Raw genomic sequence first — 27,686 nt, forward strand, 5'->3', positions numbered from 1 at the left:
AATCTTTTAGAATATGTCCTTAAAAATATCCTTCTCGGGTGAGGAAGACAGGGTTCTTCATTTCTTAAAAAAAATATGTATGATACCAGAACGTTTTTGATTAGCATTATTGCAGTGGTCAAGAATCCTGCTTGACCATTTGGGACTCTAAAGTATGAAAAAAATTAATTAATACCACTCCATTTCTCCTAAAATGTCTCCCATGACTCTCACTAGTTGATTCTCTCATCTAGGAACCAGGAAATCATATAAACAAGACAGTAAGTCTGGGCTTAGGAATCCCCAGGGCCTTATCTAGGAATAGAGAATAGAATTCTTATCCATTGAAAGAAATAAGCTATATCCTTTCTCTGTGGTTAAGCACAGCCATCAGATATGGTATTCAAACATCAGAATATGAAAAAAAATCTTTGAAATCACTAATTTCATCCCCTACTTAATACTGAATATCCCACCCCACACTGTGGTTGATTTTTGTAACCCCCTTAGCATCTCTTTCCTCTTCATTTGTAACAAGGACCTAGTTTTTCCTTGAGAGACTACATGATACCCCTTCAAAACTCTCAGTCGACATGGTCTGGCTCTGGCTTACTGGAATTTAAGTCTAGGCGTGGCCACCTGACCCAGAGTTGACCAGTAGAGCATCACAGTAACTTATTTAGGGTTTGTGGTAGTCAGAATAATGTCCCCAATCGGCCTACGTCTTTATCCCTGTAACCTGTGACTATGTTAGGTTACATGGCAAGGGAAAATTAAGGTTGCAGATGGAATTAAGGCTGCCAATCAGCTGGCTTTTTGAAGGGTAGAGTGTCCTTGATCATACGAACAGGCCCAATATGATCACAAGCGTCCTTATAAATGGAACAGGGAAGCAAAAGAGGAGGTCAGAGTGATGTGGTGTGAGAAGAACTCACCTCAATTTTGTTAGCTTTGTAGATGGAAGAAGTGGGGTGCAAGTCAAAGACTGTGAGCAGCCTCTACGAGCTGGAAGGGGCAAGGAAACAGATTCTCCCCTAGAGCCTTCAGAAGGAACATAGTCCTGCCACCAACAGCATGAAAGTAACTCAGCGAGGACCATTTCAAATTTATGAACTGCAGAACTATAAGATAATAAAGGTGTATTTTTTAAATTAATTTTTATTGGAGTATGGTTGCTTTACAATGTTGTGTTAGCCTCCACTGAACAACAGAATGAATCAGCCATACACATACAGATATCCCCTCCCTTTTGGCCTTCCCTCCCATTCAGGTTACCACAGTGCATTAGGTAGAGTTCCCTGTGCTGTACAGTATGTTTCCATCACTTGTCTGTTTTACACATAGTATCAATAATGTATTTGTGTCAATCCCAGTCTCCCAATTCCTCCCACCCCACCCCCTTCCCACTTGGTATCCATACATTTGTTCTCTAAAGGTGTATTGTTTTAAGCCACTAAATTGGTGGTAATTTGTTACAGCATCAATAGAAAACTAACACAGGATACACACATGAGCAAATGATAGTTTGTCCAGGCACTTAACTTAAAAATAAGAAGCACTTTCTTTCCTTACTGGTGGTGCTAAGTATAAAGTAATCTTATCGTGACCTGGGGAGAGTTCACCCAAGAATGAAACCTACCCAAAGGAAACCAGTGTGAAGGAACAGAGACATATTCCTAAAGACTCTATATGGACATTTTGATCTAACCATCCCTGCACTAAAGCTAGCCTTTGATACTTCAGTTCCTTGAGGAAGGAAAGACCTTATTTATCCTTTAGTCAGTTTGAGTTGGATTTATATCACTTGCAAAAAAAAAAAAAAAATCCTAACACAGGCATGGTGGAGTGAATACCACCTCTTGAAATATCCTATTCCAATTTTGGATACTTTTGTTACTGTTTCTTTTTAAAATAGAGCTGGAATCGGCTGCCATGTGGCTTCCCCCCACTGCTTCTTATGTCTAAAGGCCACACAGGACAAATATAACTCCCATCTCCCCTTGAGAGATATTTAGGATTTAAAAGAGTAATCCCCTCCAAGATCCCCTAGTCTTCTCTTCTCCAGGCTAAATTCCTCCCAGTCATCTTCAGAACTTTGGTAATATGGTTTTGAATGCTTTCACTACCCTGTGGTTAATCTTCCTCAGACACACTCGATTCTGATTATGCTTTTTTTTTTTAAAGATGATACCACAACTATGCACAATATTCCAAGAAATGACTAAGCAGATCAGAATATCCCTGTTCTAGGTAAGAACTTATACTGATGAAATCTAAATTGAAAAAAATATTTTGCTGTTGAACACTGTTACTTCACTCAGTTTATTGTCCAATAAAACCTACCTATGTTTTTCCAAGGTGCTGCTGCGTCATTTCTCTGCCCCTCCCTCTACATTTACCCAGTTCTTACGATTAACGTTCTGAAGTACACAGAGGTCTTTAGAGTTATACCTATCGAATTTCATCATGTAGAGAAGCAGGGAATAGGTAAAATACAGGATTTCAATTCAGATGAGCCTGGATTCAAACCCTGGCTTTACCACTAACAGTTATATGACCTTGAACAACTGCATAATCTCTCCCAATCTTAGCTTCCTAATGATAAAATAATAATAGTACCTTCCTTATATGGCCATTGTAGAAATAAACAAGATAATGTATGGAAAGTGCTGGCATAGTGCCTCTCATGTACTAAGCTCTTAAAAACGGTACCTACTATTATATTCAATCAGGAAACAAAAAAAAAAAAAATAGGTCAGAGCTTTCACGCTCAGGATTGTCTTCTTCCGTGTGTGCAAATGGAAAAGTTAGTGCAGGTAGAGGGACGGAGAAAGAGGAGGAGGGGGGAAGAGGAAATACGACTACCCTTCCCCATATTCTGGGTTTACATCCAAAGTCAAAGACAAGTACTCCTAGAAGACAGGATAGCCAAACTTCCCTACCCCTGAAAGTGTTAAAGAGTTTGTTTTGAAAATGGGACTTGGTAGGCAGGAAGCATACAAATTTCCTTAAAGCAAATTAAATAAATTCCTGGAAATCACACACACAGGGGGAAATGAAAGTGTCTGGAAGTTGAAACCTCAGAACAAAAACTTCAGGAGGGGCTTTGGCAACACCTGAGCCAATGTCTCCCCTTACAAGTAAGGAATGTAGCCTCAGAGAGTGACAGTGTTTGGCTCTATGTCAACCAGCAAATCAGTTTCAGAGTCACTGGAAGTCAAGGTCATCTTTTTTCTTTTTCTCTTCTGGGCCCAAACATCCTGGTCAAAGAGGCCACAGAGGAAGCCCACTGAAGTCTGTCTTTCTCCAGAAGAAATTCAGAAAAGGATCTGAGTGCACGTGGTTATTTGGAAAGTGATTCCAGGAAACGCTCATAGAGAAGTGGGGAAATGAGGCGGGGAAGGGAAGGAGTCCAGTAAAGGATGGTTTATTAAGCCAGATACCACAGTGGACCACAGGAGGTCTGTCCTGCTGGGGTGACAGGGGCAGGGGCGTATGTATTAACCACCCTCCAGCAATCATCAGCTAAGGGCTGCCACTGCAGAGCTGATGACTCCCTGGCACTCCAGCCTGCCTCAAGCCTGGGCAGAGGGATACCGAGCTGCCAGAGAGCCTCTAGCCAGAGGCACACGTGCTGGCAACTGGAAGTCAAGCCAGCATGCATGGAAAGGGTTAGTGCTGAGGGGATCTGAGCTGGACACCAGTAGTGTCTGCTCCAAAGTTCAAACGGTAATGAGGCAGAGTCTCTGAATGAGCCTAAAGCTACCAACCAGCAGACCGACCAACCCACTAATCAATTAAGAAACAATCATTAATACTGTGTTACTATTCCAAGATGTTAGAGAGAGAACATTCAAGTGCTTGATCACTCTACTGATGCCAGCAGCCACACCCCTACACAACAGTTCCTCAGAATCAGAGATATAATTCTAGGCAAAATGAGTAGGAAGCCGCCCAGTATTTTCATGGGTAGGGAATTTCCTAAGATCCTTAAGCTCTTGCATGCTATTTTCTGTTTGGAATAATTCCTGCCACCCTCATCCCTTCAAGCACCATCTCAAAGGTCACCTCTTCCATTAGATTTGCTCCAAGGGCTAAACAAGATGATCTGACATACTTAACTCAGTGACCCGCACCAGATACACCCTAGATGTGCCAGGCATGGGCAGTTTATACATTCCTGTGCTTCCCCATCCTTGAGCTTCGAGTCAGCTGTATTTTATCATCTAGATCTTATGGAACCTCGCCAAGGATTCAAGCTGCTCTAAGTGACTGCTCAAAGCTAAGATACGGGCAAAGGAAGGATCCATTATTCCCTTCCTCCCTAAATTCCAGGGGACCCAGTAGTAAACATACATACAGAGAAAAAAAGAAGCACGCATACAACACACATACAACACACACATACACGTAGAAGCATAGAAACTGTCTGATGCTTTCTCATAATTAGACTGGGATTACAGACTTGGAGGAAGAATGCCAGAAAGACCAAGTGGCCTTCTCATCACATCATATCAGCAGGTGTGTGACATCAACAGGATTTATTACTTATGATGTTAACCTTGAGCACTTATGTGAGGGGGTGTCTGCCAGGTTCCTGCTTCCTCAACCAGGTGTATTTTAAAATGAAATCTGGAGAAAAAAATAGGCAAGTTCGGTGCTATTATATTGCTCCATGCTGACCTTTTCCTAACAGGGTTAAAAGAGCCTCCCCCAGCCTCAGAGTGTGATGGTTACTGGCAGCGCCATGGTGACGCCAATTAGAACACTCCACGTTGAGAGGAGGTCGGCAAAGCCGGTGAGGATGCCGCAGCTCCTTTCTCCACGACACCTGCCCTGACCCAGGTCCACCACCTAGGAAAGAGGCTGGCGTTAATAAGCGTGCACCCTTTTTCTTCTTCCTTTCCTGTCTCCTTTTTTCCCCCTTATATTTTTGTTTTTATTTTGCTTTAAAATTCCTTTTTTCCACTGCAGTAATAAATCACTGCAGGCAAGATCCACTGATGAATGCTAAAATTAGTGGGAAAAAACCTCATGGAGATACAGGATATCTGTAGAGTCTCAAAGTATCTATCCCAAATATTTATTAATTACGGTGGTGGTTTTAACAAATACCCACACATTCTTTGACACCTCTCTCTCCAGGAGGTGGCCCTTAATCCCCCTCTCCTTGTGTGTGCTGGACTTTGTAAACTTGCTTCCAATAACTGAGTATGGAAAGAGAAAGATATAAACTTTACAGTGGAGAAACCTGGCAGACACCCCCTCACGTAAGTGATCAAGGTTAAGATCATCAGTAATAAATCCTGTTCATGTCACATACCTGCTGATATGATGTGACGAGAAGGCCACTTGGTCTTTGTGGTGTTCTTCCTCCAAGTCTACAATCCCAGTCTAATTATGAGAAAGTATCAGACAGACCCAAATGCAGGGACATCCTGCAAAATACCTGACCCAATACTCTTCAAAAAGGTCAAGGTGATAAGCAAGAAAGACTGAGGAGAAGGAGACTCAGGAAACAGAACAACTAAATGTAATATGGTACCCGGGATTGGGTCCTGGAACAGAACAAGGACATCAGTGGAAAAACTGGGGAAACAAAGTCTTTAGTTAACAATGTGGCATCAATGTTAACTTCTCGGTTTTGACAAATATACCATGGTCATGAAAGATGTTGACGTTAGGGGAAGCTGGCTTAAAGGTATATGGGAATTATCTGTGCTTTCTCTGCAACTCTTCTGTAAATCTAAAATTATTTCAAAATAAGAAGTGAAAAAACACCACCACCATCACCCCCCCCCCCAAAAAAAACCCCCAAAACCAAAACCATCCCTTCTCTCAATGGTGTTGTAGAAAGCCTTGGGGTAGGATGCTAGAGAGCTTGCGCCTGGTGCTGGCTTGCTCACTGACTCCGGCCTTGAGTAAGTTCCCCTCTCAGGGCAGCCCCTCCATCTATTACACGATGGGGAGTGGACGGTGCCTTAGTCATATTCAAGCCATGTTCACAGGGCACAGCCTTTGCGGGGCGTGGCTATGCCACACAAGTCCCGTCCACCCTCACCCCCCATGAACTATTCCAAAGTTCCAGCCAAAACAGATCCATTTTTGTCTGTTACATATTAGGTATCTACATGACATTTCATTTAGATGGAAGGTTTCTGGTGTAAAATGTTGAAAAATACTGGAATCGATCACTGATACGGTTCTTTTCTAAACTTACGTTCACCTTCCCCTGCCAAGGCTTCCCTGAATTAACTAAAAAGGACTTAAACACTCCCTTCCTTCTCTAGTCTGTGAGATTTTCATAGGAGGAGCCATGTCTGTTTACCTAGATTGGTCAGTCCCCTGCCCTTGTCTTGGGACAGAGTGGTCAATACCACGTGAATTGGTGAATAGGAAGCTAAGAATCTAATAACCTCTGGGAAAGAGGATGAGTGTGGAACACATCCCTGACCCCAAAGTCTTGCTAATATCAGCTACTGCAGAGAGATCTTGACAAAGAGGCAGAAGTTGTCAATTACTGACTGATGTCCAAATCCATGCCACAGTTTAAGACCTGGATGAATTTTCCCTTTCCCCAGGAAGTTTCCCTTGATCCCTCCAGCTAGAAGTTACCTCTTCCTCCTCTGTTTTCCCACTGTCTTTGATCTAGCCAATGACACGGTACTACCCTGTCTTCCTTGAATACTTGACTCAACACCCCTACCCAAAGATATGAAACCTTCATCTCAGAACCCAGTGTCATGCTTAACACAGTGACTTGTGCATATGAGATGCTCCATGAAAGTAGAAGAAGTGAAGGAACAAGCTCCAGGCCTCCTGGTTCAAAGGAATCTAAACAGGACTCCAGGAGATCTAGGTTTGAATTCCAGCTCTGCCAATTCCTAGAGTGTGACCTTAGAAAAGTCGCTTAATGTCCTTGGGGGCCTCAATCTCAAGTCAGCCTCTGGTTAGTGCTGTTAATAAACCCTATATATATATATTTTTTATATTTATTTATTTTATTTATTTTTTAACATCTTTATTGGAGTATAATTGCTTTACAATGGTGTGTTAGTTTCTGCTTTATAACATAGTGAATCAGCTATACATATACTTATATCCCCATATCCCCTCCCTCTTGCATCTCCCTCCCTCCCACCCTCCCTATCCCACCCCTCTAGGTGGTCACAAAGCACCGAGCTGATCTCCCTGTGCTATGCGGCTGCTTCCCACTAGCTATCTACTTTACATTTGGTAGTGTATATATGTCCATGCCACTCTCTCACTTTGTCCCAGTTTACCCTTCCCCCTCCCTGTGTCCTAAACCCTATAGACCAGATCACACAAGCCCAGGGGTCTGACACAGTACTTGACATCCAGTGGGTGGTTGTTCAAGAAATATTAGTTTTGGGCTTCCCTGGTGGCGCAGCAGTTGAGAATCTGCCTGCCAATGCAGGAGACATGGGTTCAAGCCCTGGTCTGGGAGGATCCCACATGCCGTGGAGCGGCTGGGCCCGTGAGCCACAACTACTGAGCCTGCGCGTCTGGAGCCTGTGCTCTGCAACAGAAGAGGCCACGATAGTGAGAGGTCCGCGCACCGCGATGAAGAGTGGCCCCTGCTTGCCGCAACTGGAGAAAGCCCTCGCACAGAAACGAAGACCCAACACAGCCAAAAATAAATAAAAAATAAATAAATAAAGGTTTAAAAAACAAAAAAACAACAAAAAAAATTAAAAAAAAAAAAAGAAATATTAGTTTTATAAATACTAAATTGTAGCCTCTCTGAGTTTCTGTTTCTTTATCTGTAAAGTAACGCTACAAATACCTACCTGGCACCTCTGTGGTAAGATTAAATAGCAGAGGATGGTCGTACATTCAGCACAACGCCTGGTGCATGGCAATTGCCCAACAAATGTTTGTTTCTCTTCTAGTCTTTTCCCATCAGGCATTCTCTCCAATGGGGGGACTCACTTTAGCACTTCTCCCGGCCACGTGCTTCATTATGGAGGCCAAATTAAGAATCCAAGGTGCTTACATTTGAGAAAAAGCAAAACATGCTAGACCATGGAGTGCAGCATGTGTAATGTACACACAGTCGCTCTGCTAAGAAAGCATCCAGGCCCCCAGTTGAGAGACTAACGCAGCACCATTAGCATAATAGGACGACACTTTAAAGACAAACCCCCCCAATGCATTCCCCAAATGCAGGAGTGCATATTTAATTACACTTAATGCTATCTTTTTCCTCTAGCTCTGTGCATGGAGGGGACAACATCACTCCACAAATTTGGGAAGATTTTTATAGAAATGGCTGGAATCCAAAACTGCTTCCCAGCTCCAGTGTCCAAAGGAAGAATATCAACAGTGGTGCTTCAGGGAAGGAGCCATGGGCTTTCTTTGTTTGCTTGAGGAGCATGGAGCTGAGAGACAAAATCGTGGGATGGGACAAGCAGAACACACTGGGACCCAGGAGAGTTCAAGTTCACTGTGGGCAAAGCCCTGGGCTGATCTTTGTCATAAATTAGTTTTAACACACACAGCAAACAAAATGGTGTAGGTATAACCACCATTCTAATTTTTCTAGAAGAAAACTGAGGTTTAGAGGATTTGAGTGATTCCAAGGTCACAGAGCTGATGATGGAGGATCTTAGAGTTGCACTCAGGCCTATCTGGTCCCCAGCCCATGTGTTTTCCTCCTCATCGACCATCCCAGAGACTCTCACTCAGTGGGCACGTGCTCTGCGGACATGCATTGTACCACCCGTTTCACATACATCATCTCACTGAATCCTTATCCTGTTTGGTAGTACTTTTTCTCTATTTTACAGAAGAGAAAACTAAGGCTCAAATAAATTAACTTGCCCAAAGTCATAGGTAGAGGGGATAGAAAGTTTGGGGTTTAAACTCAAATGTGTCCATCTTTTGTCATCAATGTCACACTAACTTACTGTGTGAGTTTGAAGAAGTGAATTTCTTTCACTGGGCATTGGTTTACTTCTTTTTAAAAATGAAACGCTTATAAGCAGAGATTTAAAGGTTCCCTGTGCCTCTAATATGTCATAATTGTATGTGCTTCTCCAACACGAGTTCTTCCCTATTTGCCTCCACAGGGCAACCTTAACCTTCCAATTATCCCCAGGGGATGCTGAGATATTTGGTAAAAGGAGATTTGGCTTTACCACGGAGTCACTGTGTGATTTTTGACATGATGAACCCTTCTAAGCTTCAAGCAGAGCTAATAATAATAATAATAGCTACAATATCAATGTCTAAATACCCAAGGATGGTTTTTGAAGATAAAATGCAATAGTAGATGCTGTGAACATTGTCTTGAAACTGCCAAAAGCACTGTAAAATATTAGTTAGCATTAACAGTATTATTATTGCTAGGATAAAATGCATTCTTTGAGGATAATTAACTTCCAAATCCAAATAGAGTTGATGCATGAAAGTGTAAATGGTCCTCATTGGCCCTCACATGAGAATCCCTGTGTTTTACAAGATCTGCTCTTCAAAATTCCTCACTCAGCTTTTAACAGATACTAGGATATCTGTTACACATGGATACTCAAGAGCATTTCATGGAGAAGGTGAGGAGGTCCTACTATAGCACAGCAGCTAAAGGCATCGAGCTTGGACTTCTACAAGCCTGGGTTCAAGCCTGAGCTCCATCACTTCTAAGAAAAGAATTTGCTGCTCTTAGCCTCGGGTTTCTCACAAGTAAAAGGCAGTAACGAAAAGCCTCCTCACTGGACTCTCATGGAGATTAGATAAGCGTGTGGAAAGCATCTAGCACTGTTCTTGGCACATTAAAAGACTCAGCAGACTCTGCTATTATTAATACCAAAGTGGTATGAATGCACAAACTGCAGTAGCCAAAAGAATGGGGCCATGCACGTGGGCACACAGAAGTGGATTAGGAAGAGGGCTCAGGTGTTCTTTTCAATGCCTGTTTCCCGGGTGCCCCTGCTCTAATACGTACCCTTTCACCTGATGTTAAAGGGTGAAAACCGCATTTGCTTAAAATCCATCTGCTTTTTATAACTTCCAGAGACCGGGATCTGCATGGGCAGCCGTTCTTCGCTTCTCCTAATTAATTCCTAAACAAAGACTGCTCCAGCAGCAACACGGTTTATGAAGCCAGTTGACCTCCTGGTGCAGAAATGATGACACAGATGTTGTTGCTGCTTCACAACCTCATTTGTCACTTTGCACCACTTGGGCAGGCCAGCCATGTCTTCACCTTCCAAGGAGCAGGAGGTGGTCCCCAGGGTGGCTCCGAGACCCCAGCTGTCACCTCCCGTGGCTGCTGGCCTTCCTCCATACAGGGGCCTCCCACTAGCAACCTGGGGTGGGACAGGCCAGAAAAGCATCATCTTTGTCTTCGCTTTATGTAAGAGATTCCCAAGGTGAGGACTCCCTAATCTGCATGGGGTTTGGGAGACTACAGGTAATCATAATCACAGTCACCATGAACTGAGCATCTTTTACGTGCCAGGCACTATCCTGGTATTCCACCTGGGTTATCTCATTTCATTCAACACAGTCTTTTAAGGTATGAGTTGCTCTTCTTGATTTAAGGTCCAGGAAACAGGATATTGGAGACAAGAAGGAAGGTTTGCACAACTTCAGAGCTGCCCGTTACAGAGCACTTCCTACAGACAAGGCACCGAGCACCGCACTGTGCTCCCTCGTTGAAGCCTCCCTCCACCACTGTGAGGATCTCTGTCAGGTTAGACGACTTTGTCTAGGTCACACAGGTAGTAACTGGGTAAAGAGAAACCTAACAATGTGTGGGTCTCTCCTCTGAGTGAGCTGTTCTTCCAGTTTCACTGGCCTCAACGTGCCAACAGGGAGAGCATGGCCTTGAGACTAAGAGTCCAGGTCTCTGGCTGCGTGTGACCTTGGGCGATCTCAGTTTCCTCATCCATCAAATGGGCACAGTCTTACACATCTCATCTGTGAATAATCACTAACAGGCAGTTTTGTAAATTTTAATGAAGTAGTGTGTGAGGAAGACCATGCAAGCATATAAAAGGCACTCTCAAATAATTGTTGCAATAACTAAGTGGAAGCTGTTACCATCAGCGCCTCTCCCTGCAAGCTGGGAATCTGCACCCAGTGTTACAATGTTGCAAAAAGTTAACAACTGTAACACATGACAGGATCCAATCATCTACCTCCCAATCCATTCATCTAACAGTTTACTGAGCTGCTAGTATATGCCAGACACTCTAAAAACCTCTTTCCCTTCTTCTCTCCCCTTTCCATCCTGTCCCCTTTCTGCTTTGTGATCACTTCCTCCCCTCTTTCTTTTTCCCTTGTGTCCCAGGAATAAGAGCCGAGGAAAAGGAAAATATGTATTCCAGCCATTGTCATTCAGCCATTGTCGGCCAGGGAGGCACTAATCACAATTCTCTTCTGTATTAGTTTGCTCAAGCTGCCATAACAGCATTCCACAGACAGGGTGGATTGAACAACAGAAGTGTATTGTCCTATAGCTCTGAGGCTGGAAATCGGAGATAAGGTGCTGACAGGGCTGGTTTCTGGTAAGGGTTCCTTGTAGACGGCCACCTTCTCACTGTGTCCTCACATGGTCTTTCCACTATGTTCCTGCATCCTCTCCTTATAAGGACACCAGTCCTATTAAATTAGAGCCTCACTCTTATGACTTCATTTAACCTTAACTAGCCTCTTAAAGGCTCTATCTCCAAAGACAGTCACATTGGAGGTTAGGACTTCAGCATATGATTTTTTGGGGGGCGGAGGACACGATTCAGTTCATAACACCTGCCACTCAATCTCAAAAATGAAGGGCAGGCAGAGTATCCAGCCCAAATTTTACCGTGGACCCTAAATTACCTGCTACGGGACTTCAGGCAGCCATCCACCAACGGCCCCACCTACCCAGTTCTGTCAGGGATCCAGAGACTTCCTGTTCTGGTGCTGACCAACTGTGTGACCCTAAGCAAGCCCTTTCTCTGAGGCTTGGCCTGACCTGCTATAAAAGGGTGTTAAAATGGACACCTACTTAATAGATTGTCAAGCTTTCATTGAGATGTTAAATGACAACATGTTCTATTAACATGAATGGGTCAACAGTGTTAGAGCTTTAAGAACAGCTACAAAGTACTGAGAAACTTCTAGGTATCATATACCAAGCTTGCACTTACCATGGATGCTTCCGTATCTGGCAATGTTTTTATTAGAGGAGGTACTATTGTTACGCTTATTTTCCATCGGAGGAAATCAAGGTTCAGAGAGGGCAAGTAGCTAGCCCAAGATCACAGAGTTCGCAAAAGGTTGTCAGATCCGGGTCCAGCTCATCAGCCTCCCCTCTCAGCCATGCTTCTGTAATCATTGTAATGGCACAGACCTGCCCTGCATGAGTTTCCTTTACCTGAGATCATCTGCAATGAGGGGAAGGGGGTCTCGTCTCCCCCCCACATCTCCTCCCGGGGGCTCTATGAACCATCTCAACAAAGCCCCTGGCACAGACACCAACATATTTCACTCCCTATAAAGGGAGGCCAAGACAGGGCAGGCCTCTAGACGCTTCATTAGGGGAACAACAGGACACATAAGGACTATAATAGAACAGGAGCTGAAGAGAGTGTCCATGGGGAAAGCACAGAGCCACTCTTGCTTGTGCCCCTGCAGAATTTGAGAGAAGGGAGGGAGGGCTGGGGACATAGAGGGTCAAGGGCAGGAGAGGGTGAGATGGGGATGCTGTTTAAGAGCTTTACAGCCAGTGAGGCAAATGCAGGGTCTAGACCCCAGCTTGGCCTCTCCCTAGCTGTGTGACCTTGAACAAACCCACTTAACTTGATGTACTTCAACATTTCAATCTGTAAGATGGTGATACCAATGCCTGCATGGCAGGGTTTCGTGAGTACTAAATAATAATTTAAAAAATTAGTGGGCTGAGGCTGTGGGTTTCCCACTGCTGGTCTCAAGGAGCTGCAGGTGAGTGATTCTCCACCTTTGCTATCAGCAAGCATTAGGGGCAGAGCCTGCCATAGTGGAGATTCCCCAGAACCCCACAGCAGGTGTTCAGCTCTGGCAGACCTGGGGCAGGGCCCAGGAAATTGCCTTTTAAACAAACACCTGAGGTAATTCTTATGTACAGAAAAGAGATCTGGCTCCACATCTAGTGAAATACCAGAAGTAAACAGTAGAACTTAATAATATTAGGCAATTTTTTAAAAATCCTAATGCATAGAATGGTAATGCAAGGGCTTTAGAATCAAGACACTTGGTTTCCAATCTTACGTTGCTTATATTGGATGAAATGCTTATCATCTATGGATTTCAACCTCTTCCCAGGTAATAAAGACAAACTACCCTACAGAATTATTTTAAGAATTAAGTAAAATAATGCACATAAAGCTCCCAGCACAATCCCTGGCATACAGTAAGTGCTCAGTATTATTCCTCTACAAATGCATTTTCACCTTGAGCTTGAAAGGAACTTGCAATAACCCCATAACTGTGGAAACCCAGGGGTGGGAACAGAGGCACAAAAATTTCTTTCTACCTTAATTCCAACCTCACGTTTGTTTAATCAAGCAATTTACAGGGGGTAAAAATAATTTGTGGTTTTAAATGCTTTGATACAAGCAGGCACTGCAATCATGATAAATCATCTCCGACATATGCCCAGCTCCTCCAAGTGACAGATGACAAACAAAAGCAGGACAAGGTCCTCCATCACAGGCAGAATCATTGAGTTAATGGAAGAATTATTGCCTCTGAAATCCACTCCAGTCCTATTGAGGGGAACGTACCAATTTATCAAAGCCAAATGAACATTAATTGCAGCAGTCTGGTAAGTTTTCCAGCCGCTATGACCTTCATTGAATTTTAATCCAAAACAGATAAGATTTCCTTCCACACAAGAGGAAACAACACAATTAGCTCAAAATGACAGCTAGATTACAAAGCAGGCACACACAAACAATGCATACACATTCACACTCACGCACACCCCCCCAGTGAAAATATTGATCCTGCTTGACTTAAAATTCAGCACCAAGGAGGTGGGCAGAGAAAAGGTAAATACAGACAATCACACATCTGCATAAACCCCCCTCCCTTCATTCAGGAGAGAAATTTTGGAGGCAGAAGTCAAGATGGAGAAGGTGGCAGGCAGTAATGGAGACAGAATTTCCGTTAACTGCTGTAATTAACGTTATGTCTCATCGGGGAGAGATTAGGAAAAAAACAGAGAGGGGAGGAAGGAAACACAAGTATGATTTTGCTATTAAAGACACCCTTGAGCTGGGGAACATTAGCCGCAGAAGTTTGAATTGGGTGATTGTTTGACTGTATTGGTAGATTTGCAGACAGCATGATTACCACAATGAAGTGAAATATCATTGTGCCAAACCTATATGTTTACGGCTCCCACAGCACAGAGTGAGGGGCCATCTACTGAGTGCACATCACAGCTGGGGGAGGTTTAGAAAGTGTGGTGCAGTGGGGGCCACACACACACACACACACACACACACACACACACACACACACACACACACAGAGTCATGAGATCTAGATGGGAAGGCCAGCTCTGTCATTGACCTGCCACATGACACTGACCACGTCACTCTTTGAGACCTACAGGCTTAGTTTCTGTATTTCTTTTCACTCTAAAATGAAGGAGTTGGACTAGAGGAGTTTTAAAGTAGCTGTTTTTGTTTTTTGGGGGGAACCTCAGAAATGTCTGCTCTCATCACTTCTAAAGAAGATACGCTACCTCCTTCCACAGTCCAAGGGCAGACCTGCATTAACAACACACAGAGTCAAGTATTAACTAGATGACTATGAAGATGGGCCCCTAAAAGGTCTTTACCCATCCTTGCCCCTGTAACAGAAGAAATACTATAGAGGAGAGAGATCACTTGGAATCAGAAACTTAACTTTAATTCTGGGCTCAGGCACTGGCTGTGTGATCTTAGAAAAGAGTAGTTTTAACTGTCGAGGCCTTGGTTTTATCATTGGTGAAAGAGGAACAATGACAGTAGCAATATTAATGAAATTGATGATACAACATTTGTGTAGAGTTTACATGTGTGACCTCATTTTAATTCCAGGAGGTAGAAACTATTATTATCACATTTTACAGTGGAGGAAACTGAGGCACGAGGGAGTAACTTAACCATGTCATGCTGAGAGGTCAGCCATGAGTCCAGGACCTAACCCAAACAGTCCTGCTCCAAAAGCAATACTCTTTCTGTTTTTAACTCTTTTATATTGAAATAATTATAGACTCACCAGAAGTTGCAATGTTAGTACAGAGAGTTCTTGCATAGTCTTCACTCAGTTCCCCCTAAAGGTAACATTTCTCATAACAAAATACAGTTGGTCCTCCTTATCTGCAGGTTCTGTATCCATGGGTTCAACCGATCCTCTGTTAGTTGAATCCACATATGCAGAACCCATGGATACGGAGGACCAACTGCACTACATCATTTTATCTAAAGAACTTGAGCATCCATGAATTTTTGTCTCTGTGGGGGTCCTATAACCAATCTCCCATGGATACTGAGGGACAACCGTAGAATAATCAAAACCTGGAAGTTAACAATACAATCCCATCAGCTAAACTACAGACCTATTTGGATTTCACTAGGTTTTCCATCAACGTTTTTTTTTTTCGGGGCTGGGGAAGGTGGGGGCCGGGTCTAACCCAGGATCCTACGTGGCATTTAATTTTCGAGTCTCCCTTGTCTTCTCTTATTTGTGACAATTTCTCAGTCTTCCCTGTCTTTCATGATCTTAATACCTTTGAAGAATGCTGGTCAGCTATTCTGTAGCATGTCCCTCACTTTGAGTTTATCTCTAATGTTTTCTCATGATTAGAATCAAGTTACACCGTTTTTTTGGCAAGAAAACCAGAGAAACGGCATTGTGCTCTTCTCAGTGCATCCTATCAGGAGATTCAGGTTGTCCATATGTCTTATTCCTGGTGAAGCTAACTTGGATCGCTTGGTTAAGGTGACGTAGTGGGTTGAACGGTGGACCCCCAAAAAGATATATCCATATCCCAGTGCCCAGAACCTGTGAATATGACCTTATTTTGCAGATGTAAGTAAGCTAGGGATCTTGCAAGGGGGAGATCATCTTGAATTATCCAGGTGGATCCTCGATCCACAGACACATGTCCTTACGAGAGACACAGAAGAAAGGACACAGAGGAGAAGGTGAGATGCAGATGAAAGCAGAAATTGGAGTCAAGTAGCCACAAGCCAAGGAAGCATGGAGCCACCATAAACTAGAAGAGGCAAGGAATGGATTATCCCCTAGAGCCCCGGAGAGCATGCAGCCCTGCTGACACCTTAATTTTGGACTTCTGGTCTCCAAAACTGTGAAAGCATCAACATCAATTTCTGTTGTTTGAAGCCCCTCAGTGTTTGGTAATTTGTTATAGCAGCCCTAGGAAGTTAATGCAAGTGGTATCTGCCAGATTGTTCCACTGTAAAGTCACCATTTTCTTTTTGTAAGTAATACATATCCGAGGGGGTGGGTGGTGGTGTAATTCTTTGAGACTGCAAATATCCTGCTGCTTCTTGAAGTTTCACCCATGAATTTTAGTATACATGGGTGGATCTTGTTGGTAGTAATTATTACAGTGGTGACGGTCTAATGGTGACTTTCTAGTTCCCTCTTTCCTCTACATTTATTAATTGGAATTCCACTGTAAGAAAGAGCTATCTCTTCTATCCCATTTATTTCTTAGTCAATTATTTACATCAGTATTTTAGAGTCAATATTCTTAATAACTCCTGACCAACTTAGCTCTAAGGATGTTTTCCAAGGCCAAGCCCAACAGTGAATTAGAAAGGAATTTTTAGGAGGCTAAAGGAAAAGAAAGGGATCTTCTCTGAGCACTGTTCTAAGACACTTCATGCGTCTTTTATCATTTATTTCTCCCCTGAGCCCCATGAATGAGAGATTCACAGCCTCACTGGAAATTCAGGAGAAAGTAAGAATCAGAGAAGTTCAGGAATACATCTAAGGTCAAACAGCAATATGGGAAAGAGCACGATTTGAATGCACACTTGTCTGTCTCCAAACACACATCACTTCCACCAAACCAAGCTGCCTCCTGAAAATGGGGAGAGGGGACAAAGGGGAGTTAAGTGAAGCAGGAAGTGGAAGCCCACTAATGAACCCAAAGGAAGCCCACCTCGATCTTTACTGCGGATAGACTCAGAACATGTGGGAAGGGGAGTAAACAGTGGGAACATGGCACCCCACTTGTACACACACCCCCATTCGTTCATTCCCTGTTGCTAGAACACCATACGAAAGCCCTGGGTTCTTGAAGGAAAATGAAATGTGGACAAGAGGCTGGAGGAAAGCAGGTGGGGCGTGGCCATGGAGAGGACATTCTCCCTGACTTTCCTGCCAGCCCATCCGGCCCCTCCCCGTGTTGCCTCTCTGCAGTCTCTGGATCCCCCCCCACCCTCCAGGACTCGGCACTGCAGCCTCACCCACCTCAACCTCCGCGGCCTCTTCTCAGATCCGCTGGTCCCAAAGCCCCACCTCAGACCCTCCCTGTCTCTGCTGGATGTTGCCCCATCTTCCGGACTTCAGCCTCCTCCTCGCTCCTAGCACCCCACCCTTCACCCCGTCAGTCCACCCTCCAAGGCTCTTTCTGGGGATCCCAATCTATCTGGTCCCTCTCAACTCTGCTGTTTCTCTTTCCCTGTTTACTTGTCTCTGTGTGGTTTCCTCCATGTCTTTTATTCTCTGTTTCCTCTTTCCCCGCCTCTGCTTCTATTGCTAAATCCTTTTCTGTCTGTTCCTGCCAATTTCCCTTTATTTTTCTACATCTCTCTCATTGTCCTTGGCTCCCTTTTTCTGTTTCCTTTTATTTCTCTCTGCCGCTAGTAGTTTCTACACATCTAGTGTACAACAGTTGCTCAATAAATACTGGTGGATGTCTGTTTTTCCTATCTCTTTGCCCCCCCCCCATTATGCAGATTTTTTTTCTTATATACATTCCCATCTTGCATTTCTTTTTGACCAGAAGGCTCAAAGGAACTGCCTCCAGGCCCCCTTCCTGAGATGCATATCCAGGGTGCCTTTGTCAGCCTTCTCCAGCTGGGCTTGATTGCTGGCCCAGGCGAATGGAGTAGGGATGGAGAACGTCCATTTTCTGGCCTCATTTTTCTCCATCTGTAAAATGAGGCGTGGTCTCATCTAATTGCTATCTGCAATTGTTCACATGCCCATTCTCCATATAGGACCGTACACCCCTCCCACTGGCTTGGCCACACGATATGCTCTGGCCCACAGAATGTGAGAGAACCCATGTCTAAGCATTTGGTTTAAGAGCCATCCTAGATTTCTGCCTGCTGTCTTGCTCATTGCCATGAAAACCAAACGTCTCAGGCTGGGGCTCCTCTTCAGCCACAGCCCAGCATGAGAAGACAAGCAGATCTGGGCCACCGTGACCGCAGCTGCTGACACGTAACGTGCATGAGAAATAAAGCATTGTTTGGTCAGTCACTGAGGTTCAGAGTGATCTGTTCACAGAAAAAGCAAGCAAAAGCTGACATCTCAAGAATTGGATTCTGCAAGGTCTAAGGTGTTTTCAGCTCCAACCTTCCAACCAAACTGCATGGTTCTACTTCTTTGGGGGGAAACCTAGCCAAATGCTTTCATGTGCATTATCTCAGTTCAATGTTATGATTCTAATTTTATTTCCATTTGGCAGATGACCAATCGAGAAGCTCAGAGAGGTGAAGCTTTGTCCAAATCTCTGCAGCTGGTACGAGGTACAGTTTTAACTGGAAACCAGGCCTCCTGACACCACCTCAGGCTCATTCCATCAATACTTCCCTAAGCTGCATCCCTAAATGTTGTGGGAGATAAGCCATATTTCCTTTAGGACAGAAGCTATGGCTTATTCTCCTAATCTTCCCATTAGCCTAGCTAGAGACCCTGTGGGCTTTCAGTTAATCCTTGTTGTTGAGGCAAGCCATGGCCAAGCTTCAAGGTACATATGATTTACATTTTTTAAAACTAAAAAAAATGTATTTGTGATTTTAAAAATTTCACTTTCTGGGGAAAAAAAAAAGTAAATGGGATTCACGAGGTATGGCACACATATAAAAATGTACTTGGGATATTTGTACTTCCAAACTTCATCATGTCTTGGCAATAGTTATAAGCTTGAGGATCTCAACTTACAGATGGGGATACTAAGGCTAAGAAGGGAATGTGACCTGCTCAAGGTCATAGAGCACATGAGGGGCAGGGCAGGGACAGCTGAGTCCCAGGCCAGAGTTTTTTGTGCTATGTGTATCACATGATTTTCCTACCACTGGCTTTTTGCTGTCATCTTTTTAAAAATATTCCTCTTAGTCATGATGTTTCCCCTTCTACTCTGCCTTCACTCTGAAAGGCTTTGGGTTCTCCCACCTTGGCTGCCCTGGGCATCCTTCATTAATATCACTTATAAATAACACAGCAATAGCACTTATTGTTATTTCTTGAATTGTGTCCCCACCAAAAAGATATGTTGGACTCCAAATCCCCAGTACCTCAGAATGTGACCTTACATGGAGACTGGATCTTTACATATAGAGGTAATCAAGTTATGATGGTGTCATTACGGTGGGCCTCAATCCAATGCAACCAGTGTCCTATAAAAAGGAGAAAATTTGGACACAGAGATAGACACCCACACAGGGAGAATGCCAGGAAGAACAGAGTTATCTTGCCACAAGCCCAGGTGCTATAAGAAGCTAGGGGAGAGGTCTGGAACAGATCCACATCTTGGCCTGCCCGCAGCTTGATCTCAGATTTCTAGTCTACAGGACGGTGAGGCAGTAAATTTCTGTTGTTTAAGTCACTCAGTTTATGGTACATTGTCATGACAGCCCTAGGAAACGTATACTTGTAAATAGCAGAGTCCTAACACTTATGACGACCTGACTCTGTGTCAGGCTCTAGCATATGTGCTTTATGTGTATCATCTTAGGTGATCCTCACAACAGCATCCTTTGGCAGGTATTTCCATCCTCACTCCATTGTAGATGAGGAAATGGAAGAAGCAGAGGGAAGGAACATGCCCAAGTCACATGGCCGGTAAGTCAGTTACGAACCTTGGGCTACCAGGTCCACAGTTCTTGCATGGTAGTTATATTCTCTATGCCTACATGTTCTCAAAAGTAGAACAGGAGTAATAATGACATCTATTGATTTAGGATTATCGGAAGGATTAAATGAGTTAACAATCTGTCAATGGCTATAACACTAACTAAGCATTATAACAGTGCTTGTTAGCATTATTATTTTAAGACTCTTCGCTGTCTTATTTTCTCATACATTTTCTACTCAGTTATTGTTTATCTTAACATATGATCCCCAAAAGTAAACACAATATTTCAAGTCTCACCTAGAACCTTCTAAAACTAGTTGCTCAGAAAACTGGTTTTTCATGAATACAACTTAAAACGTAAGACCCCTTTTAAAGATCAAATCCCACAGAGTTGGCTTGTTCTGACCCTGTGGTTGATTTTTTAGAGCCTTTTGTTTTTTTTTCTTTTTTTCTACCAGATAGGATTTTCATTGTTGGGTTTAGTGGGCAAGTAAAGCATTGCATGATTGAGTGATTAAATCAATAAACTAAGGAATGCATGATATGCTGTGAATGAATAAATGCAATGACTGGGGAAATGATCTAAAGCCATTTTTCACAGAAAGCTTTAAAATGTACTATCCCCATATCACACAGATCCTTTAAACAAAGCTACTGATTGAGAATGGTAATAATAATTTCTTCGATTTATGGGGCAGTTTATAATCCTCAAAGTGTTTTTCTATATATTATGCCATAGAATCATAGATCTTCAAGTTTGAAGGAACTACAATAGTCATCTAATTTAACTATTATTCCTCTCAAAATTCTGACAAATACGGCTTCTAGCCTTTGCTTGCATACCCTCAAAGACAAGGACCTCACTACCCTCTGACTCAGTCCCCTCCATTTCTGGAGAGCTCAAACACTTTGGATGCTTGGTCCTTTGTAAGCCCTCCTCACTGGGGCCCACCAGTACAAATCTGTGGCATTTTCTGTGGGATGGTCCCTTTGAAAGAAACATGTCCTCAAAGGTCTTCTCTTCTCACACATCAAATCAAACATTTCCTTTCATCCCTTTGCTCAAAACATTGTGGCAACAATATTCGTCACTGTTGTCACTACAGCTAACATTTTAATGACAGCTACCACTTTGTGAGCACTTACTGAATTTCAGGCACTGCACCATGCAGAATCACGCCCAAGAGCAAAGATTCTTATTAATTTGGGCAGACTGGAGTTGGAATCCCAGCTTTGGTACTCATTGGTGATGTGAACTTCAGCAGGTTATAAAATCTCACTAACTCCCAGGTTCCTCATGTGTAAATGAGGGACAGGAGCAGTACCTATCTTATAGAGGAACCAGAACAATTAAGTGGAATGCTGCATGTACCACACCTAGATTGTGCCTGGCATACAGAAAGTCCTCAGTGAGGGTAGCCATTGTTTTTATTATGCGTGTGTGACCTCATTCAGTACTTAGAAAATAATCTGAGAATTAGGAAATATTATTGCTATTTTACGGATGATGAGGTTGATTTGGCCAAGGTCATAAAGCCAGCAACAGAGATACTGTTTAACATTGGAGTTGACTCCCAAGTCATAACCCCTCTTAACACACCCACAGATTCCACATGAGGTGGGAGTCTTTGTATTAATTTGTCCATAACATCTTATAATTTAAGTCAGCAACTAATTCAGGGAGAAGAAAAATGATGGTCTGCTTTACAGATTAAGGGCAGAGGATCTGGAGTCTGCCTCTATAGAACTAAATATTGGTTTTACCATTTAACCTTGACCAACTCACACCAATAGCTATAGATATTATTAACATCTCAGGTTCCACATCTATGAAATAAACATAACAATAGTATCCACCTTAAGATCCGTTGTAAGGCTTAAATTTAATAATGCATGTAAAACAAAATTTGGAACACTAGCTGGAATGTAGTGAATACTCAGAAAATGTCAGGTATTGTGAATATTTCTCTAGATCAGATAGCAAGATAGCAGCAAAAAGAAGACTCAGTCCAATGTCTCCTTACTCCTACCTTAGAGTCCTTTAAAATTGCTGCACCGGTAGTAGTAATAGCCACGTTTATTGTATACCCACAATGTGCCAGACTAGATATTAGGTACGATTTATATATTTCTTCCACTCTTCTCAATAACCCTGTGAGACTGGTAAGATCAGTTGTTTCATAGATAAACTGAGACTCAAAGAGGTGATGGAACTCCCAAGAGTAAAACCATCAGGAAGCAGGAAGCAAGAAAGACCATGCCTTCCGAACCTCTGCTCTGTTCTCTGCATCCCTTGTGCCCCCCGCATGGCTGAGGCAGGCATGGGACTGCTCAGAGTAGCTGAAGTTGGGGCTGCAGACTAGATGAATGACCCTCTACTTTCTTCCTCTGCCCAGGGTTTCACCGAGTACACCTCTTTGTTGCCTGACTCTTGGGATATTAATAGTCAGATGATGCAACCTTCTGGGATAAAGTAGATGCTCAACTCAGGGCTTAACAAGCCCAAAAGGGCATGCTGGTTCCACTCCAGTAGGCATGGACTGTAGCAGATTCCAGTGACTGAGCTGCAACTGGTTGCCCTGCGTGGGTGGGCGGGATATTTATGCTGAGGGAAGCAGACGGAAAACATTGACTCTGACCTCCAGGTTCCTTTTGAGATCTGACTGGATGATTTGGTCTTCTCACAAACCATCTCAGATCTTCACTGAAGATGGTAACAACGCAAAGTTTGACAGAGGGAGAGTCATGGTGTCCTCAGCAGCCCCGTGACATGAGTTTGGAATCTTGGAAAAGCCTGGGCCCAGAAGTGCCTTCTTGTTAGCCAGGCAGCCTTCGGCAAGTCACTTGAACTCACTGAATCTCAGATTTTTTCATCTGTGAAATGGGAAGGCAGGTCCCAGCCACCATGAATGCCATTTTAAATGTTTGGGATTTAAAAATCTAAAAGATTCAAGATGTGTTTTAAAAATTAAGAAGACTGGTAAGGTGGGAGTGGGGAGAACCAAACGCTCTTTTTGTTCTTGCTGAATTATCTGTGGCCAGAATGGCAAGGACAGAGTCTGAGGCACGGAGAGGTCTGTCCTCCAGGCCAAGCCCCGCTGTCTGGCTGGGGGTCCTGGACAAGTCCTAGTCTGTATTTGGACCTCAGTTTATCCATCTATGAAATGAATGGGTATAATACATCAGCACGTCTCCATAAGAAAAGTGTGCCTAATAATAAAAGCTAATGCCCTTGTATGCCAAGCTCCTCCGATACCAGTGCTCTGATGCACAGTAAGTATTAGTATAATCCTCATTTTTATAGATGACAAAACATGGCATAGAGGGGTTAAATACTTTGCCCAACATCACCCAGAGCGCTAAGTGGCAGAGTGAAACTTTACACCCAGGGACTCGGGCTCAGGTGTCTATGCTTATAACCATGTCATCCTACCTCTGCGTAGAGGGCAGGGTTCTCTGAGGCATGTCCCACCTCTGAGAGGCTGGGCTGCCATCAACGGATGCAAAGGGGACCAATGCTTCCTGGACAGGACTGTCTGCTGAGGGTAAGGGGAGGACAGGAAAGATGAAGATCTGGGAGCACTGAAGGGGGAAAGAATGGGTGGGACCACAAGGTGGTAGCCTTGGGCCGCTCCAGCTTGCGGGCAGGGAGGGTCTAGAGACTGGCAACCTCCACGTGACCTACTCCACCAGCCACATCCTGAATTACAGGGAACTGGAGCGACATCTGGGTCTTAGTGAGTTCTTCTTTCCAAGCTAAACTCACTGAGCAGAAAAAAGTGAGAAATGCCTTTAGTCTTTGGGGAGGGGTCTGATTTAAGTAACACTAACACTGGGCATGGAAGCAGAGAAAGCCCATGCAGGACTCACTGCTCATTGAGATAATACTGTCTAGGCCACTGGGTTATGGGAAGGACGGAGGTGAGTAAACGCCATGCCGAACAGAAAATGCTTAATAAATATTAGTTCAAACCGAGTCTCACTCAGACATTAAGAGAAGAGCCGTCACGCCCATCAGCCCCAGGCCCCTTGAGGAACTCAGCAAGGACCCTGAGAGGGTGCTTACAAACTTGCAACCCAAACTTAGCATGCAGGCACCCACTTGGCTTGGCATGTGGCTGCATCACTCGCTAAATATAAAAATGGGAAAAGTCTATCACACTCATTCCGTGAATAACACAAAGGCCTTGATTTGTTCCCCCACGTGATGAGCATACGTTAGGTCCAAATTTAACGTGGCTGTCTGGCTGGGGTATGTGTGTGCTTTTCCAAAAAGAGAAAACTTCCAAGCACTTACTCAGCCCTAATGAGAATGTCTAATGCACAGTGCAGGTTGAAGAGGGACCGGGAGAACAGAGCCCAAAAGGCAAGATCTGCTCCATTGCAGGCTCTTGGTAAGTACTGTTGACTATTGAATGGAAGGAAAAAATGAAGGGCTGGGTTATAGCCTTCTTTTGCTGAGTGGCCTTAGGTCAATCACTCTACCTCTCTGAGCCCTACCTTCCTCACACATAGGTTGGGAATAACTTTTCCTACCCTCTTGCATCTGGCAGAGCTGTGCTAAAGGTAAAAAGGGGAAAATAACGTAAGAACGGCTTCAGGAGTGAAAAGCACTAGAGTGATGTCAGCTGTAGCTATTATCTGATCTCTTCTTGAGCCAATTAGACCCTGTACATTCTGCACATTGCATTTTTTTCTATATACTGTGCAAAGCCATTAATTACAGCTTTTCTAATACATCATTAATGTGAATCTATATACACTTTAGACTACCATTCAGGCGATTTCTGTCCTAGCATCCTTTTCTGAGGAGGCAGCAGCCTGAGTGTTCCAGATCCTGGGGCCAACAGACAATAGACCTCTCTGTGTCCATAACTTCATCTCTAACATGGAAGTGACATGCCTGACTTCTTGGTAAGAATGCAATGAAATCATGTCCATGAATGTGCCTGGTGCAGTGCTTCACGTATGGTGGATAGTCAAAAAGTTCTTGCATTGAGAGAGAGAGAGTGTAGAGGACATAGTTCAGTTTTTGTAGCCAGATACACATGGGTTCAAATACCCAAGAGTAGCTCCGTCTCTTCCTAGCTATGTGACCTTGGGTAAGTTTCTCTACCCCTCTGACTCAGTATTCACAGCTATAAAGTGAGGGTAATGGAGGGGGCTTTGGTGTGTGACAGCCCCGGCTCTGCCCAGTCCAGCTCCAGGGACCACCATGCACGGTCTACACTGCAGGGGGTGTTGTGAGAGTTAAAGCACCTGGCACATCAAGGGCACTTGGGAAAGGGCAGCCCCATTCCAATTTTGTTTGTTCAGTCATTCTTGGAACGGCCGGTTGTGGAGCGCTGAACCTCAGCCCTCGGCAAAGCAGGTCAAGCACGTGACAGATGTTAAGCAGCTATTCCCAGAGATGTCGGCCAAAAGGCCAAGGAGTTGGAGACCCTTTATTTTCTCCTCTGAAGCACAATTAGTTTGTCACAGCTGACAGATGATGGACGAGTATGCATCAGTCCAAGTGACACCACGGGATCCATCCGACCTTCTGTTTATCATTCTAACCTCTCGCACTTGGCCAGCTCCTTCCCTCCACCTGCTGGCAATCCCCTGCCTCCTGCCGCGGTCTCTCCACTCGCCCTTCCCTTTAGCCACCCCCCAAAGCCCCAAGTGCGTTCCCACTCACTCACCATCACAGAAATGTGGAGGACGTGCATCTGCTCCTCTACAATCTCCGAGGGCTCCTGGAGGGTGGGGGCAGTGGCCCGGGCCAGCTGCCCGGAGCTGCTCATGGAGACGTGGAAGTACAGGGTGCCGTTCTCCAGCCACTGCTGTCTCCAGTGCACCAGCGAGATGTCCGCTGCCGTGCCTGACATCTCTGCAAGACAAGACCCAAGGTGCTGGGTGAGCGGCAGGTCTGGCCTCGGCGCTCCGCGGAGGAGAGGGGCCACGTGTGATCAGGAGCTCTGAAGGCACCTACCTGTACCGGGATGCCTCTCCCCACATGGCATCTCTGAGCCAGAGATCATCACTTCCACTTACAGATGAGGCGACTGTAGCCAAGGTTATCCCCAAGCAACAGAGTGGCAGAGGCAGGATTCGAACCCAGGTCTGCCTGGTGCCCTTTTGGTACCAGCATGCGTGATAAGGTAATTCATTCTACTCCCACAGTGGAGGCGAACTAAGCAAGAGGTGAATGTGCTTACGTTCTTCTGAGGCCACAGAACTATAAGAAGGTGAAGGAAGGACATCTCTGAAGAGTTGGGAGCTCAGAGTGTGAACTCTTCAGAAGCTGAGCTGGAAGTGCTCATGGCAGAAATGCAGAACCTCAGAGCCGGCAAGGCCCAAAAGAACATCTGGCCCAGCTGAGGTACCTCAGGATCACCCTTTAAGGGAAAGGAGCTTGGTAAGTGGGTTGTTCTGAGCCATTTCTCCTGCTTCAGTCAGAGCCACTCCATTTTTTCCCTCATATTGTATATACTGTACTCTCAAGCAAGGAAGTACTGGCACAAAGGTTTCCATGGCTTAAAAATACTTGAAAACCCTCTTTCCTACTTCAATGTTCTCTTATAACCAATGGGAAGTTAGGACTTTCTAGTCAATTGTAAGGTCACCTGACTTGAACTTCCTAACTCTTGCCTCTATGCTGTTTTTCCCTCTGAAAATACAAAATAATAAGTATCACTTTAATAGTACTTCCAGTCAATGTAATTGTACCAATATAGCTTCTTATTAAGAAGGGTGAGAGCATACAGTACCAAAAGCGTCCTTGCAGTGGGATCATACAATCTTTTCCGAGTGCTATCTGCTAAAGGGATGTGTCCCTGAAAATAGTTTGAAGGACAAGGCCTATCAATGTGTCCTGTGAATAAAGGGGAAGGCTGATGGGGTTGGTGAATTATCAGATCTTTCCTCAAGTGAGAGTTACTGTAGGAAACAGAGGCAATCAATCCATCAATAGACAAGTGGCCTTAATAGTGTCTGACGTTTGGACCTCTGGACGAAGCTATAGAGCTGACCTAGAGACAGTGTTTCTACAGTCCCCAAAGACCTCATGTACATGCACACAGACATGAGCTTGAGGAGGATTGATGAGGAAGACGAGTTAGAACTTCTTCTCTAGTCAGCTCACCCCATGCCCACGGCAGCCCCCATCACACCTGGTGACACTGAATAAAAGAGTCACCTTGAGATGAGATGATGATATTTGCTCACCAAATTCTACTGAATTATTCTTATATGGTCCATTCCCAGTAGACTCTAACTCCTTCAATTTCACAATCAAAAGTCCTTCGGGGAAGAGCACCTGGCACTGAATAAGTGCTATAAAAAGTTAGCTATTAATATTTATTATCATTATTATTATTAATAGGGACAGGATCTAATTCACCCTTCAGACGTTCTTGAGACATTCTTGATTGCCTGCTTTCTCTCCCGCTCTTCATCCAGTCCATCAGGAAATCCTTCAAAAGGCATCCGAAATGCAACCCTTCTCAGCTCCTCTACTGCAAGCCACCTGGGCCAAGACACCCTCCTCTCTTGCCTGGCTTACTGCACGGGCTCCTTAACTTGACTCTTTTCTTCCACCCTTGCCTCTTCTGTCTATGTTCCACCAGAA

General features: G+C 44.2%; 1 protein-coding gene across 3 annotated transcripts in view; it reads right to left on the reverse strand.

Annotated features, from left to right (window-relative positions):
• ASTN2 (astrotactin 2) overlaps window positions 1-27,686 on the reverse strand; it is an 895,599-nt gene that overhangs the window by 728,657 nt on the left and 139,256 nt on the right. For all 3 annotated transcript variants that reach the window (XM_059925469.1, XM_059925467.1, XM_059925466.1), the window contains exon 2: window positions 25,759-25,946. In XM_059925469.1, the coding sequence (XP_059781452.1) occupies window positions 25,759-25,946 (188 nt within the window). The remainder of the gene's footprint in view (window positions 1-25,758; window positions 25,947-27,686) is intronic.

Source organism: Balaenoptera ricei, chromosome 6 (assembly GCF_028023285.1).
Source record: "Balaenoptera ricei isolate mBalRic1 chromosome 6, mBalRic1.hap2, whole genome shotgun sequence".
Classification (NCBI taxonomy): Eukaryota; Metazoa; Chordata; class Mammalia; order Artiodactyla; family Balaenopteridae; genus Balaenoptera; species Balaenoptera ricei.